At 59.9% G+C, this 15,623-nt stretch overlaps 4 protein-coding genes across 4 annotated transcripts; 2 read left to right on the forward strand and 2 right to left on the reverse strand.

The window, feature by feature from the left end:
• Positions 1-976: 976 nt before the first annotated feature.
• ENH_00055740 (hypothetical protein, conserved) lies at positions 977-1,959 on the reverse strand (the record flags this gene model as incomplete). Its single annotated transcript, XM_013581612.1, has 2 exons — positions 977-1,603; positions 1,846-1,959. The coding sequence occupies 2 exons, from the start codon at positions 1,957-1,959 to the stop codon at positions 977-979; spliced, it is 741 nt and encodes a 246-aa protein (XP_013437066.1).
• Positions 1,960-3,724: 1,765 nt separating this feature from the next.
• ENH_00055750 (hypothetical protein, conserved) lies at positions 3,725-8,596 on the reverse strand (the record flags this gene model as incomplete). Its single annotated transcript, XM_013581613.1, is given in 8 exon segments — positions 3,725-4,496; positions 4,961-5,058; positions 5,474-5,532; positions 5,628-6,093; positions 6,258-6,431; positions 6,435-6,510; positions 6,809-6,926; positions 7,120-8,596. Coding segments are annotated over 8 exon segments (3,240 nt in total).
• A 799-nt stretch (positions 8,597-9,395) lies between these two features.
• On the forward strand, positions 9,396-11,363 carry ENH_00055760 (hypothetical protein, conserved; the record flags this gene model as incomplete). Its single annotated transcript, XM_013581614.1, has 3 exons — positions 9,396-10,116; positions 10,837-10,913; positions 11,304-11,363. The coding sequence occupies 3 exons, from the start codon at positions 9,396-9,398 to the stop codon at positions 11,361-11,363; spliced, it is 858 nt and encodes a 285-aa protein (XP_013437068.1).
• Positions 11,364-14,111: 2,748 nt separating this feature from the next.
• Positions 14,112-15,623, forward strand: ENH_00055770 (hypothetical protein, conserved; the record flags this gene model as incomplete). Its single annotated transcript, XM_013581615.1, has 1 exon — positions 14,112-15,623. A coding segment is annotated over one exon (1,512 nt), but the record flags the coding sequence as incomplete, so codon positions are not given.

The following is a 15,623-nucleotide window of genomic DNA, read 5'->3' on the forward strand; positions in this document are numbered from 1 at the left end:
GCTGCAGCAACATTAAAGCCCCAAAGAACTCTTAACTGCTAAACGCATGCAGCTTCTTAATCTCTGAAGAAGTGCAATCTAAATAAACTGCATGCAGAGCTGCTGCGGGGCCTGGAGCAGCAGCCTCTCCCGTGCTGCTGCTGCTTCCTCCCCTCTTGCTGCAGCACTCGGCCCCACACCGGTCCCCTAGCTGCTGCGCCTGCTGCTGCAGCCTGCTGAATAGCCCGCTACAGCTACCGCTAGCTAGCTAGCTAGCTAGCTAGCTACCTAGCTACCTAGCTACAGTGTCAACCAGCTAACTAGTTAGCCAGCCTGCTCGCCAGCTAGCTAAGCCGCCAGACTGATACAACGTTGATGCCTGGTGAGCTAAGCAGAAGCTAGACAGCTAGCTAGCTAACTAGCTAGCCAGCTAGCTAGCTAGCTAGCCAGCCAACTAATTAGCCTTGCGCCCCAGCATAGCTGCCCAGATATTCAAAAGCACTGCGTTTGCGAATTCACCAAAGGAAGCGGGGTGTACATACACCCCGCGGCTGCGCGAGCCCTTTCCTCTGCAGCAAAAAGCTTCATTTTCGTTTTTTATTTTTCAATAAAAGGCGAAAAACTTCATTTCCGCTTTTAATTATTCAATAAAAAGGCGAAAAGCTCGAACTCTCACCAGTACATACACCCGAACACGAAACGCCACTCGCTCCACCGAAGCTCGGGTGTACGTACACCCCAGCGGCACTGGCAGAACACGCCGGGTGTACATACACCCCAGCGGCACTGGGGAAGGCAACACGCCTCCTGAACGAATTCACTTCATTAATCTTGACAATTACTTTCAATTAAATTACTCAAAACAATTTAAATCATTCAAAACAATCAAAACGAAATACTCCACCCCCATTGTGCAGACTGCGCGCTGCTGCAGCAGCAGCAGCAGCAGCAGCAGCAGCAGCAGGACGTAATGGTGGGGTTGTTGTGATTTGCTTCTTCAAGCCTTGCCCCCTGCTTGTGCAGTTCTGGGGCTTTCCTTTGCGAGGGGAACTTTGGCTTTTTCAACTTCACTTTTTAAATCTTTTATTTTTTCTTTTTGCTGCTTCTGCTGCTCCCCCTGCCCCTGCTTCGCAATCTTCTGCTGCAGCTTCTCCGCCAGTTCTTCGGAGGAAGCAGCAGCAGCAGCAGCAGCAGCTGCTGCTGCTGCTGCTGCGTCACCGTCTCCCGCCCCCTTCGCCGCAGGGGCCTCTCCCCCTGCCTCGCGGGGGCCCCCGGGGGGCCCCTGGGGCTTCTCAAGACCCTTTAGGGGCCCCTCCTGGGGGCCCCCCAGGCCGCCCTTGAGGGGCCCCTCTTGGGGGCCCCCCCGGGGGCCCTTCTGGGGCCCCTGGGTACCCTCCTGGACGCCCTTGCGGGGCCCCTGGATGCCGGCCTTGAGCTGCTGCTGCTCCTGCTGCTGCTGCTGCTGCTGCTGCTGCTGCTGCTCTGCAGCAAGACTGATGGCCCTCCTCACACTCTCTTCGCCTCTAAACCCTACCCAAGCATAACCACTGTTGTTTTCAGCTCTCATATAAACATAAATCTGCACGGGCCCGTAAATTGCCCGCAGCCGGTGCTCCAGGTCCGCCTGCGCAGCAGCCCCACAAACCCTAAACCCTAAACCCTAAACCCTAAACCCTCGCCTCCTCCCCGACCCGCTCCCCACGCTCCCGCCACTGCACACTTCTGTCCCCCTCCAGGGGTTTAGGGTTTAGGGTTTAGCGCTTGGTCGGGGGCGTCTTGAGCACTGGATGGCGAGGAAACGGCGACCGCCCCCGCCGCCCCCACTGCCCCCTAGGGTTTAGGGTTTAGGGTTTAGGGTTTGCTGACTTCTGTCAAGCAGGTCGGAATGCCCGCCAAGTACACGCGAGTCTCCGGGCGAACAAACTGCGGCTCTTCGCCGTAGAGAAGACGCCAAGTGGGGGCTTTGTCGGCGACGGCCATTTTCGGGCAAAAAGTCTGAGACACAGCAGCAGCAGCAGCAGCAGCAGCAGCAGCAACAGCAGCAGCAGCAGCAGCAGCAGCAGCAGGTGAAATGGGAAGGTTTAAGAGAAGCCCGGATGAGGAGAAGTAAAGTTGTGCAGGGAGATGAAGTACTAACTAGCTGGCCTGCGGCGCCTGTGGGCTGCGAGCGGCACCCCTAGACAGCGAACTGCAGCGGCCCGATCCGCATGGAATGCAGCAAACTGGCGGCAAAAAGACGAAATAAATGAAAAGAGAAACTCTTTTCCTTTTCAAAAATGCAAAAAAGTCCAAAGTGTGCCGCCAAATTGCTCGCTTTCCACCTGCTGCTGCACCCGCTGGGCATTCCGAAACGCACCTCTGGAATCTTGAACGGGCAGGAAGCAGCAGCAAACGGAGACCACAAACGGCTCGTTTTCGCAAAAAACAAATTAATAAAACAAATTAATAAAACAAATTCGGAAAAAAAGAGTGCTGGGAGCCAGAGGGGAAGCAGCAGCAGCTCGAGACCCCGCTGCGCGCTGCTGCTGCTTCTGCACACAGTGCGAGAGCTCTGCTGCTCTTGTCTTCTCCCAAGAAGAAACTCAATTCAAATGTCTAACTGACTTACTGAATTTGAAAAGCTACAAAATATCAATGCACTGAACGAGCAAAAAGCGAAGAAAACTAACAGAGCCACTGGTTTCCCCCGTTGAATCGAGACCTGGGCCAGGCTGACCAGCAGCAGCAGCAGCAGCAGCAGCAGCAGCAGGCTGATGCTGTTCTGCTACTCATTCGAGAGTCTGTTTGTTGCAGCTGACGCAAATGAATTATTTATTTGAATTTATTTCCCGAAAGAAAGAGGAAATAGCCTTATCAGGGAACATATCGGACGTGGCGGTGTCTCAGCCCCGCAGAACGTCGGACGCGCGGATGTCAGTTTGCCTGCTTCCCCTCAACTCCTTCTTCGCTTTTTTCTTTTGCTTTCTCTTTTAAATTCAAAATAATAATTAATTAATGCAAAAAAACGAAACTTGAAGGTCCAAAAAGCTCCAAAGAGGAGCTCCGGTGCACACAGCCGCCCGCCTGCGACCACTTTGCTTCTGCCAAGATTTCCAGCATAATGAAACACTAAAATGAGGAAAATGATGCATTAAAAAAGCAATAATGAAATAACATAAAACAAATTTATTATAATTTGCATGTTTAGTATTTTGTTGCGGCCGAGACAGCGCCAAGTGCCTTAAGACCATTTCTTTAGAGAAGCAAATTCCCATTTGCTGTTAACTTGCGTTGGCTGGATCAAGAGGCTGCTGCTGCTGCAGCAGCAGCTGCAGCAGCAGCAGCAGCAGCACGAGGCGCAGCAGCAAGAACGTAACTGCTGCCTCTGCTGCAGAAGCGGCGCAGAAACCCACAAGCAGGTTGCTGCTGCTCTCGCTGCCGCTGCTGTTGCTGCTGTTGCTGCTTTTGCTGCTGCTTTTGTTTCTGCTGCTGCCTTCGCTTTCTTTGCTCCTTCTACTGCTGCAGCCTCCACTACTACTACCACTACCACAGCCACTACTACTACTGCTGCTGCTGCTGCTGCAGCAGCAGCAGCTGCTGCTGCTGGACGAGCCTTCGTACTAATTGCTGCGGGTTTGGCCCCCCCAGAGTTTCAGCAAACGCGGGAGAAATGAACACAAAGTCCCGGGGAGGGAAGGCTGCGGTCCGCGCCCTCCTGAGGGCAGGCCGGCCTCCCTCCGAGGGTTTAGGGTTTAGGGTTTAGGGTTTAGGGTTCCGCGCCCAAGCAGGCCTCCAGTTCCTGCTGCGACAAAGCCAACATCTCGCAGCTGCGCACCCGGCTGGGGGCCCTGAGGCCCCCTGCTGCTGCATGCCATTCATAGAGAGCAAAGACCATGGGGGACCTTCTCACAGCAGCCCCGAGAGCAGCAGCAAGGGCCCCATCCACCCTCCCGGGGGCCCCGGGGGCCCCCCCGGGGGCCCCCCGGGGGGCCCCCCTGGGGGCCCCCCGGGGGGGCCCCCCGCGCCGCGAGAGCGCCGGACGCCACAGCCACTTCCGGGGCCCCAAGAAGGGCCCAAAGGTTTCCTGCAGGCTGAACTCAAACGAGAAGTTCGGCCGGGGCTCTCGGGGGCCCCCGTGGGGGCCCCCCGGGGGGCCCCGGGAGGCCCGCCCCACGAAGCCGTACAGGGGCAGGTTGTACTGCACATAGTCCTGCAGCAGCAGGGGGCCCCCCTGGGGGCCCCTCTCTTCTGCTGCAGCAGCTCTGTAGACTAGAGCAGCAACTGCGGGGTTGTTGCCGTGAATAGGGGACAGCGCGGGGGCCCCCAGAATGGCTGTGGAGGGCGCGGGGGCCCCCAGAGGGTCTGAGGGCTGCTGGGGGGCCCCCAGAGGGTCTGTGGGGCCCCCGGGGGCCCCCCCACTGGGGGGGGGGGCCCCCGAGGCCCCAGGGGGTACCAGGGCCTTCACGCGGCCAAAATGGATGTGCCCGAAAGCCTGCGTTATTATGACATCCGCGAACTCCGAGACCAGCGCCCGGTAGCTGCAGCAGCAGCAGCAGCAGCAGCAGCAGCAGCAGCAATGCAGCAGCAGCAGCAATGCAGCAGCAGCAGCAATGCAGCAGCAGCAGCAAGCAGAGCAGCAGCGAAAGTCAAAGGCATGTGCTTCGCAGCACACAGGCGGACAGGCCCCAGTCGCTTGCAGGCAACAGAAACCCTTCAGTTCAGACCCTAAACCCTAAACCCTAAACCCTAAACACTGAGAGGGGCCCCTCAGCCATGAAACGCATTATCTGATTCTCCAGAGACCCAAGAACAACCACTGCAGCTGGGGCCCCCTAACGCTGCCAAAGGGGACTCTGGGGCCCCCCGAAGGCCCCCGAAAGGCGCCTGGGGGGCCCCCTGGGGGGCCCCCGGGGGGGCCCCCGGGGGGGCCCCTGGGGGGCCCCTCGGGGCCCCCTGGGGGCCCCCTGGGGGCCCCCGGGGGGCCCCTTAGGGCAACACTTACAGTTCGGTGTATTTTGAAACCCAGAGTCGCATTTGCGAAAAGCCGAGGCCCAAATGAGAGTCAAAGCCAGGGGGGACATGTCCAGCAATCACCACCTGCAGCAGCACCCCAAACCCTAAACCCTAAACCCTAAACCCTAAACCCTAAACCCTAAACCCTAAACCCTAAACCCTAATTGCAGGTCACCCAACTGGCAGCAAACGAAACACTGCAGTAGAGACTGACACCTCAAGACCCCTAGGTCCCTGGGGGCCCCGGGGGGCCCCTGGAGGCTCTGGGGCCCCCCGGGGCCCCCCGGGGGCCCTCGGGGCCCGATGGGGGCCCCAATTGGGGGTCCCTAGGGGGCCCCCCGGGGCTCCCATTGGGGCCCCCAGGGGCCCCCATTGGGGCCTCCATTAGGGCCCCCATTGGGACTCCCATTTGGGCCCCCATTGGGGCCCCCAGGGGCCCCATTGGGGCCCTCAGGGGCCCCACTGGGGCCCCCAGGGGCCCCCATTAGGGTACTAGACAAACCTGCTGCCCCTTCGCTCTGGCCTCCTGCAGCTGGCGGCGCATCCACGCGAACTGGCCCGCTGTGCGCACACTCAAGCGCCAAAACCCCAAACCCTAAACCCTAAACCCTAAACCCTAAACCCTAAACCCTAAACCCTAAGCCCCCGGCGCTAACCTGGGTCTTTCTCGTCCTCTTCTGCTGCGTCTTGGGCGTCTTCTGCTGCTGCCTCCGCTGAAGGGGCTGCTTCGGTCTCCTGCTGCAGCAGGGAGTCTGCTTCGGTCTCTGTTTGGGAACTTGCTGCTGCTGCTGCTGCTGCTGCTGCTGTGTCTGTGTCTGTTGTCTCTTTTGCTTCTTTCGTTTCTGTCTCCTCGAGGGCCTCCAGCAGCTCATCTTCCGGTGTCTCTTTTGCTGCAGCTGCTGCGGCCGCTGTGGGGCCCCGCTGCTTCCTGCGCCTGCACCGCGAGTGCCTCCTGCAGCTGCTGCTGCTGCTGCTGCTGCTGCTGCTGCTGCTGCTGAAGCGTCTTCTGCTGCTAATCAGCTCCCGAGCTGCTACAGAATACAAAACGGTGTTTAAACACAAAACCCTAACTCCTGGCTGTTCGCGCAAAGTCGCCGAATAGTAAAGGCCCCGCAAAAACGACTGAGACCACACACGCAACCTGCTGCTGCTGCTGCTGCTGCTGCTGCTGCAGCAGCTAGTCCTGCTGCTGCTGCTGCTGCTGAGTGGTGTTCGGCACGCTGGGCTATAGATGTAGCGCCGCACGCGTGGAGGCGCTCAGGCAGCGCGTGCAGGCAGATTCAGGCAGCAGCAACAGCAGCAGCGGCAGCAGCAACAGCAGCAGCAGCAGCAGAGGCAGCAGCAACAGCAGCAGCAGCAGCAGAGGCAGCAGCAGCAGCAGCACCGCTAACCAGCAGGAACAGCAACAAGCGACGCAGCCAGCGGCAGCACGGGCACCCGCAGGAGCAGCAAAAGCAACTTCACCAGCAGCAAGTGCAGCAGCAGCAGCAGCAAAAACGGCAGCAGCAGCAGCAGCAGCAGCAGCAGCAGCAGCAAACCTCCTTGGTGGCTGCGTCGGAAGGCAGGGCCTTTTTCCAAAGATCGAAAAGAAACTGAGACCAGCCAGGGCGAGAAGAGGGGTCTAAATAGTCTTCAGGCATGTCGTTGTTGCCGGCCACCATCAGCAGCAGCAGCAAAGGCAGCAGCAGCAGCAGGTTCAGTCAACGAGGCGGCAGCAGCAAAAACCGACAGGAGCTTCCTGCCAATATGCCCAAGACAAGCCCCACTGAAGCGAATGTTAAGGCGCTAGGGTTTAGGGTTTAGGGTTTAGGGTTTAGGGTTTAGGGCTGCAGCAAACCTGTTTTCAATCTGAAAGTCTGGGTAGTGCGCAGCATAGTCCCCAGTTAGCAGCAAAGCAGCAACTCGAGGCAAAGGGTACCCCACATCTTCAGCAGCAGCTGCTGCTGCAGCACCTTCTGCAGCAGCAACAGCAGCAGCAGCAGCAGCTACACAGTAGGTCGCCACCGGCAGCAGCAGCTGCAGCTACACAAGTGATAAACCAACCAGCAGCAGCAGCAGCAGCAGCAGCACATGGATGGACAGAAGCAACCGCAGCAGCAACAGCAGCAGCAGCAGCAGCAGCAGCAGCAGCAGCAGCAAAGGCAGCACCTGGGTAGGCAAGGGAAGCAGCAAACTGCAGGGCCTTTTTCACAAGGGCCGGAGGAGAGTCGCAGCCAGCTCGGCCTAGCTCTGGGTCTGTTTCTGCTGCTGGCATTGCTGCTGCTGCTGCTGCTGCTGCTGCTGCTGCTGCTGCTGCTGTCATTCGACTTCTCCACAAAGCGGGCCGCGGAATCCACCGCCTCCGCTGCTGCAGCAGCTGCCGCTGCTGCTGCTGCTGCTGCTGCTGCTGCTGCTGCTGCTCCGAGTCCTCTGAATGGAACAGATTCATCAGCCGGCGCCCAGCAAATGCCACAGGCCCGGCGGAAGAGCTGCTAGAGTCTTCAGGGGGGCCCCTAGGGCCTTCAGGGGGGCCCCTAGGGCCTTCAGGGGGGCCCCTAGGGCCTTCAGGGGGGCCCCCAGGGCCTTCAGGGGGGCCCCTCGGGCCTGGGGGGGGGCCCCTAGGGTCTGGATGGGGGCCCTCATGGCCTGGAGGGGGCCCTCTGGGGCCATGCGGGGGGGGCCCATGGTGATGTGGGGGCCCCCCAGGGTGGTGTGGGGGCCCCCCAGGGCGGTGTGGGGGCCCCCCAGGGTGGTGTGGGGGCCCCCCAGGGTGGTGTGGGGGCCCCTCGGGGTGATGCGGGGGCCCCTTGGGGTGATGTGGGGGGCCCCTAGGGTCACGAGGGGGCCCCTTGGGGCCATGGTGGGGGCCCCCAGGGCCACGTGGGGGGCCCCTAGGGGGGTGCGGGGGTACCAAAGGGTCATGGGGGGGGCCCCTGGGGCCACGGGGGGGGCCCCTGGGGCCGTGAGAGGGGCCCCAATGGTGGTGAGGGGGCCCCATAGGGCCGTGAGGGGGGCCCCTGCGGGGGAAGGGGGGCCCCCAAGGGCGGCCGGGGGGGCCCCTGGGGTCCCTGGGGCCCCTGGGGCCCCTGGGGCCCCTGGGGGGCCCCCAGGGGCCCCGGTAAATGGGGAGATGGTGGGGCCGCCAGGGGAGGCCCGGGGGGGGCCCCCAATGGCGGTGTGGGGGGCCCCCGAAGAAGGGGGGGCCCCTAAACCAAAGGGGGGCCCCCTTGTGGAAGGGGGGCCCCCCTGCCATCTTGTGGCGGCGGCAAGAATGGGAGACAGGAGCAGCAGGGTCATAGAGAGGGTCTTCGTGAATATCTGTCATCCACAGCAACGAGAAGACCGCGTGGGGCTGCTGCTGCTGCTGCTGCTGCTGCAGCAGCTGCTGCTGCTGCTGCTGCTGCTCGTCGACGGCGGTGTGCACGCCTGGGCCGGGCTGCTCGGGAGGCAGCGCCGCGACGGGGAGTCCTGCTGCTGCTGCCTCTGCAGCTGCAGCAGCTGCTGCTGCTGCATCTGCTGCTGCTGCTGCTGCTGCTGGTAGCGGCTGCGCCTCCGCCGCTGCTGCAGCGCCTGCAGCTAGGGAGAGGCACAGCAGCAGCAGAGCTGCAGCTCCCGAGCGCCTTCCCCCTGGCTCGTGGACCCACATCTTCTGCTGCTGCTGTTGCTGCTGCTGCTGCTGCTGCTGTTTGGGCTGCTGCAGCGTGCTGCCTTCGCGGGTGCCTTCCAGCTAGCTGCTGCCGCCGCCGCTGCCGCTGCTGCTGCTGCTGCTGCTGCTGCTGCTAGGAGAATCCTGGATGAATTGAAACACTTTCAAATTGAAGTTTGTTTAAATAAATGAGTTCAAATTGAAAAAGAAAAAAGGAAAACCCACGCCTGGCACAGCGCAGCGGGACAGCTGCTGCTGCATCGACTGCCGGTGGTCTTGCTGCTGCAGGCTGGAGAGAAATTAGGAAAGAAATAAAGTTTAAAAAAACAATGAAGAAAAAACAAACAAAACAAGTGCCAAATGATGCAGCAGCAGCAGCAGCAAGAAGAGCAGCAGCAGCAGCAGCAGCAGCAGCTGCTGCTGCTGCGCGACCCCGCTCACACGCCTCCTCCTCCTCCTCCCGAGGCCTCTCGGGGCCCCGCAAGCCCTATTTCGAAAACTTCAGCAGCGTGCTGCTGTCTTTGCTGCTGCTGCTGCTGCTGCTGCTGCTGCTGCTGCTGCAGCTCTGTCGTAACGTTTGCTGCTGCCTTTTCCCCTCTCACACAACTCTTCGTGGGGGCCCCGGGGCCCCCGCAGCTAGCCAGCGAGACCCAGCTGCCTGGGGGCCCCCCTGCATGCAAAGAAGGCCTTTGTTGGGGTCTGAGGGGCCCCCTGCTGCACGCAGCAGAGTTCACACACCTGAACTGCAGCAGCAGCAGCAGCTGCTGCTGCTGCTGCTGCCGCAGCAGAGACTTCCGAAATGCGCGCAGCGACAGCAGCCGTAAGAGCTGCTGCTCGCCACTTTGAGGGCCCCGCGCTGCTGCTGCGGCCCCGCAGCAGCAGCAGCAGCAGCAGCAGCAGCGCGCCGCGGTGCTGCTGCTGCTGCTGCAGCCGCTCACTGCGCTCCCATTTGCCCCTACACACAGCCGCTGCAGCCTCCAGCAGCAGCAGCGGCAGCATCAGCAGCAAAAGTAGTGCTTTGTGGGGCGCTCTGTACCCTCCGCTAGCCGGGGGCCCCCAGGGGGGCCCCCACCAGCTGCTGCAGCGTTGGGGGCCCCCTGGGGTCTCCGCAGGCACGTGGCTGCTGACGCCGCTGCCTTCTCGCTTCCATGCAGCAGCACACTCCAGGAAGCAGCAGCAGCAGCAGCAGCAGCAGCAGCAGCAGCAGCAGCTGCAGCAGCAGCAGCACCAGCGGCGGCTGGAACAGCAGCAGACAGCAGCAGCAGAGGAAGTCTTCTTCCCTCTGCCTGACTGCATTTCCTACCCACCTGACTTTGTAGGGCCGCCTGCCGCCGCCCCCAGCAGCAGCAGCAGCAGCAGCAGCAGCAGCAGCAGCAGCAGCAGCAGCAGCTCTGCTGCAGCAGAGTTCCTCCCGCTGTGGGCCCGCAGGCTGCTGGCCCCTCAGCCGCAAATTTTGTTTTTGAGAATTTTGGCAGCAGCTCCTTTGGGGGTGATGGCCGTGGGAGTTCATTTGCTGCCGCGTAAGCACTGCCAAACCCTAAACCCTAAACCCTAAACCCTAAACCCTAAACCCTAAACCCTGCGGCTGCGGGCCTGGGGGAGCCGCTGCTGGTTCTTGTGCCGCGTAGCTGGAGGTTAAAAGGTTTAAATTTCGAAAAAGAAATAAATTGAATTTTGGACTTTTCAAATGCAATTTTGCAATTTGTTGCACTTTTTGAGTTTTTTGGCATTTTTAATTCCTCTTTTTGCCTCTTTGTGTTTATTTTTTATTTTAATTCCAAAAAATAAAAGTAAATGCACTTTTGCATTCGCGGCGCAGCGGCGCGCGCGCTTAGGTGTACGTACACCTCAGCGCCTCGCAACTCTCAGGTGTACGTACACCTGAACTGCATGCATGCATGCATCCGCGTTTTCGCCAAAACGCGACTTTTTTGCTTCGGAGCCTTTAATTAAATAATCTTTTAATTGTTTTTTGCCAAAGAGTCTCGAAAATGGACTTTTGGAGCTCCAAAAGTCTCCAAACTCTGCAGGTGTAAAACCCAAAAAAGTCCAAACTCGCAGCCGCGCGAAGCCCTCTTTCGAGTTGTCTGCATGCGCTCAATTGGGGCTTTTTGGGGCCCTTAGGGGCCCCCTTTTTAGCGGCTTCTTTGCCGGTTTTTCCCCACTAATCTCCTCCGGAAAAGATCCATTTTAAGGGACTTTTTGAATTTTTTTAATTCTGTTTTTCTGAATTGCTGCAGCTCTCGGCCTCCCCGCTGCAGCAAGAGACCTTCTCTCAGCCCTCATTGCCTACGCGGCGACTCTTCTTACAGCAAATGTGAGGCCCTTTTGGGGGCCCCCAGGGGCCTCTGGGGGCCCCTCTTGAGGGCCCCCAGGGGCCCCCCAGAGGGGCCCCTAGGGGCCCCTAAAAGAGGCCTTCAAGGGCCTCAGAAGCAGCTCTGGGGACTCCCGGGACCCTCAGGGGCCCCTAAGGGCCCTGTGGGGTCCCTAAGCGCTTTTAGGGGGCCCCCTGGGGGGCCCCACGCGAGTACCCTGGGGGCCCCCCCAGGGGCCCCCCGGGGGGCCCCTGAGGGGGCCCCCTAGGGCACATGTGGGGCCCCACAGGGGTCCTAGGGACATCTGGAGTATCTGCTGGCCCTTGGGGACCGACTGAGGGTTTAGGGTTTAGGGTTTAGGGTTTATGGATTTGAGGGTGTGTTCCTTTCAGGCAGCCGTTCATGTTGGCCTGCAGCTCGCAGAGTTAGGGTTTCCTCCAAAGGTAGCTTGAAACCCTAAACCCTAATTTCCAAGCCCCAAACCCTAAACCCTAAACCCTAGTTAACAAAGTCTGGACCCTAAACCCTAGTTCTTGATCCCTCGACCCTAGCGCTCAGCCTGTTGCTGCCGGACACGCCCCTTTTCCTGAGTAGACCTATTAGCTAGGGTTTAGGGTTTAGGGTTTAGGGTTTAGGGTTTAGGGTTTAGGGTTTAGGGTTTGGTTGTTTGGGGTTTGTCTGCAGCGGCAGCACCGGGGCTTTTACAACGTGGGGCGCCTGGGGCTGTCTTTGTTCTACGTGGTCCATTCAGTGCTGATATGTGGTCCGCAAACCCTAAACCCTAAACCCTAAACCCTAAACCCTAAACCCTCGGGCAAGCCGCCGCAACTGTCTCCTTTGTCTCCAGGTCTTGTGCATGAAGAACCCCTCAGCGGATTATATCTTGCTGCTGCTTCTGTCTTGGGACTGCTGGGGGTCGATTTGCTGCTCTCAAACAAGGGCTGCGTCCCTTTGTGGTAATCTGCTGCTGCTGCTGCTGCTGCTGCTGCTGATGCTGCTGCTGCTGCTGCTGATGCTGCTGCTGCTGCTGCTGCGGTTAGTGCGTCATGGGCCCATGTTGCATATATGTGCGTATACAAGAGCTGGCCGTGTGTTTGAAAGAGACAAATCTGCTGCTGCTGCTGCTGCTGCTGCTGCGGCTGCTGCAGCAGCAGCTTTCACGGCCAATATGCTGCTGCTGGTTTGCTGCTGCTGCGTGCCCAGGTTTATAAGAGAGCGGAGGCGTTTGGGTCTTTGGATTTTGGGAGGTAAAGCTTTTGCTGCTGCGCTGCTGCTGCTGCTGCTGCTGCTGCTGCTGCTGCTGCTGCTGCTGCTGCTGCTTCTGTCTTAGTTTCTCTCCATCTCTCTCTCCTTTTGTCTTGTCTTCCTTTATCTCTTTTTTAAAATTTTATCTTCTTTTGCAAATCACTGCCACTTCCGGCGCTGCTGCCGCTGCTACTTGCTGCTGCTGCTGCTGCTGCCACTGCTGCTGCTGCCACTGCTGCTGCTGCTGCTGCTGCCACTGCTGCTGCTGCTGCTGCTTCGCTTTTTGTGCAGCTTTGGGGCTCGCAGCTCTTAGTGAGCAGCAGACGAAGCAGACTCAGCCAGCGCGGCCTCTTTTGGGTTAATTGCGAAATATTTATTTTCAATTTACTTTTAGATTTATCTTTTATTATTTATTCTCATTATTACTAAATCTTTATTATTGCATTTCAATTTAATATGTTATTGAGCCTTTATTGTTACAGATTTATTGCTGCACCTTTGTTCAATTCTTAAGCCTGTACAGTGCCGCGGGGGGCAGCCAGAGGCGCTTAAAGACCCCAAACCCTAAACCCTAAACCCTAAACCCTAGAGGAGCAGGAGGACCTTGCCTGCGTCCCCTTCTGATCCACGGGCTGTGGAGAAAGGGTTTTCATTTCCGAAGACACAGTGGAATCTTTTTTGAAGAAGAAATTCAATTGAAACTAATCAATTGAAGTTGAACTTTAAAAAACCCAACGAGTGACTCCAACTGATAAGACTCCGCAGCCTTCTGCCCCATTTATAAGGCCCTGTAGCTCTGGAGCTGTGAAATACCCCGTGGGGCAGCTGCAAGACCCAAACCCTAAACCCTAAACCCTAGGACGGGCAGCACTTGTCTGCGTGGTTCTCACTGCTGCGCCGGCTCGCAGCTTGTAATAAAGCTGCTGTTTGCAACTTGCTGCGAATTCCTCAAGAAGCCAGTTTTAGAAGATCAACTAAGTTGTTTGTGGGCTGGCGAGGCAGAATGAACTAGAAGCTGCTAAGTGCTGGCGGCTGCTGCTGCGGGGTGGCAGCAGCAGCAGCGCGAGCAGAGCTAGCAGCAGACACCCAGCTGCTGCAGCAAAACAACTAAAGTTGAACGGAAGCTGCAGTTTTGCTTCTCTTAAGTGCGTTTTCTTTGCAGGGGTGCAGCAGGAGGTGCGCAGACACCCGAGGGCGGCGCTGCGGCTGCTGTCGGCCGTTGCGTGGAGGCCACGCCGAAGAGGAAAGCGGGGAAATAGACCACTTAGGAGGGCGAGGAGAGCAAAAGAGTTGTTTTAAAACACAAAGTGACCAGTGGTCACTTCTCGGAGGACCTGCAAGCCTTCTTGTGCTCGCAGCGCGGAGTTGAACGGACGGGGGTGAGAGTACGCGCGTCCGTTTGCAGGTTTCTCGTCTTTTTCTCGAGGATTCTTCGAGGAAAAAGGCATTACAGCGTGGAACTTTGATTTAAAAAGAGTTTCCACCGGAGCTTTCCACTTTTAATGGGCCGGTTGTGGCGGGAAAAGCAGAATCCGGAAGCAACCAGCGACGCGAGCGAGCCCTGAACGCATCGACGGGCGGGGTTGGGGGCTGCGGGCCTCGAGGACTTTCTTCTTTCTTTTAGCATTTGGGACTTTCTGCAATTTCTAGCAATTGCAATCGGCGGAACAGCGCCGAGAGCCCGAGAATAGTTCGGTTCCGCGGCCTCCCGAGGAGCCGGGCGACCCACTCGATCCGGCTGTGCAACTTGGCACTTTGGTCGCCGCGAGTTCGTCTGCTTCTTCGGCTTTTTCTTTTTAATTAAAGTAGAATTGAAAACTGTACATGTTGGCGTCAGCGGATCGCGGCATGGGACGCGCCATGGGCAGATCTGGCCAGTTTCAACTTTGCTTCCTCCCCCTCTTGGCTGCCTTCGCGCGTCGCTGAAGCTGCACTCCGGCATTTTTAGGAGCCCAATGCGCGTCTCCGCAGCTTCTTTTCGCTTCTCGCCGTTGGGGCTTTCCCTGCTGCTGCTGCTGCAGCAGCTGCTGCTGCTGCGCTGCGGCTGCCCCGCCGCGGCCAGCAGCACGGCGAACAAGGAGCCCGAGCCGCGCTGGCCAGCAGCAGCAGACACGCTGACGAGTTACAACTCGGACGTGTTGAGTTCTTACGAGCAGAGCTTCCCGCCCTCAGTTTCCTTCAGTGCCGCGTCCCCGACAGCAGCAGCAGCAGCAGCAGCAGCAGGAGCAGCAGCAGAGCCTGGGGCCCCCGAGGAGGCCCCCTCGCTGCCCAACTTGGGGGCCCTGCCTCGGAGGGGCCGCAGCAAGCTGGGGGTTTCTCTGTTGGCGCTGCTGGTGGCTGCGGGGCTGCTGGCGGGGGTGCGGGGCGGGGGCGTGTTGGCAGGGCGTGGGGGTTTCGGGCCTGGGAGCAGCAGCAGCAGCAGCAGCAGCGGGAGCAGCAGCAGCAGCGGAATCAGCGGCGCGAGCAGCAGCAGCGGCGAGGGCGCGGCGAGCAGCAGCAGCGCCGCAGAAGAAGACTACGAGGCGCTGCTGGAGGCAGTGGGCAGCTTGCAGGCGGTGATGGGGGACAAGAGCGACTGCGCAGCAGCAGACACGCTGGTGGCGCGGCTGGAGGCGCTGCAGCAGCAGCAGCAGCAGCAGCAGCGCAGCAGCAGCAGCGAGGGCGCGTTCGTGGGGGAGCTGCAGGAGCTGGTGGTGGAGCTGCAGCAGCGGACGCTGGAGCGGCTGCGGTTCGTGCAGCGGGAAGCTGGCTTTCTGAGTCACAGCATAGACTTCAAAGCTTCTGCTGCTGCTGCACTAGCAGCAGCAGCAGCAACGGAGCCGCTGCGGGTGGAGCTGGCGCTGACGGAGCAGCTGGCCCGCGCGGCCAAGTGGGACTACAGCATGCTGGGGTCTTTGCTGCAGGCGGCGGAGCAGCTGACGGAGGGGCTGCCAGCAGCAGCAGCAGCAGCAGCAGCAGCACTGCATGCGCTGGCTCGCCGTGCTGCTTCTGCTGAGGCTGTCTTCGCCCGAGTGCAGCAAAGCCACCAGCAGGCCGCTCGCTGGGCCGAAGTGGCTGCGCCCGCGCAGCTGGCCAGCTTCCGCCTCGAAGCTGCTGCGCTGCTGCTGCAGCTCGACCAGGCCCTCGTGGACTTGGACTACATGGCTGCATGCGGGGGCCCCCACTTGCTGCAGCTCGCGGGGGCCCTCCGGAGGGCCCACGAGGCCCGCGCCGAGGCGGACCTTCTGAGGGCCTCCTTGGCTCGCGAGAAGAGGCCCGTGAGGGCCCTCTCGCATCTCCAGCGTCTCCGCCACTTCTGCGCAGTGGCCGAGGAGGCCTTCCTCGAGGCGGAGCAGTTCGGGGCCCCCCCGGACTCCCCGGGGCCCTCGGGGGCCCCCGGGGGGCCCCCGGGGACCCCGGGGGGCCCCGCGGAGGAGCGGGGGGGCCCCGCGGAGGAGCGGGGGGCCCCCGGGGAGGAGGGGGGGGCC

Source organism: Eimeria necatrix, genomic scaffold, assembly GCF_000499385.1.
Source record: "Eimeria necatrix Houghton genomic scaffold, Enh_scaff459, whole genome shotgun sequence".
In the NCBI taxonomy this organism is placed as follows: Eukaryota; Apicomplexa; class Conoidasida; order Eucoccidiorida; family Eimeriidae; genus Eimeria; species Eimeria necatrix.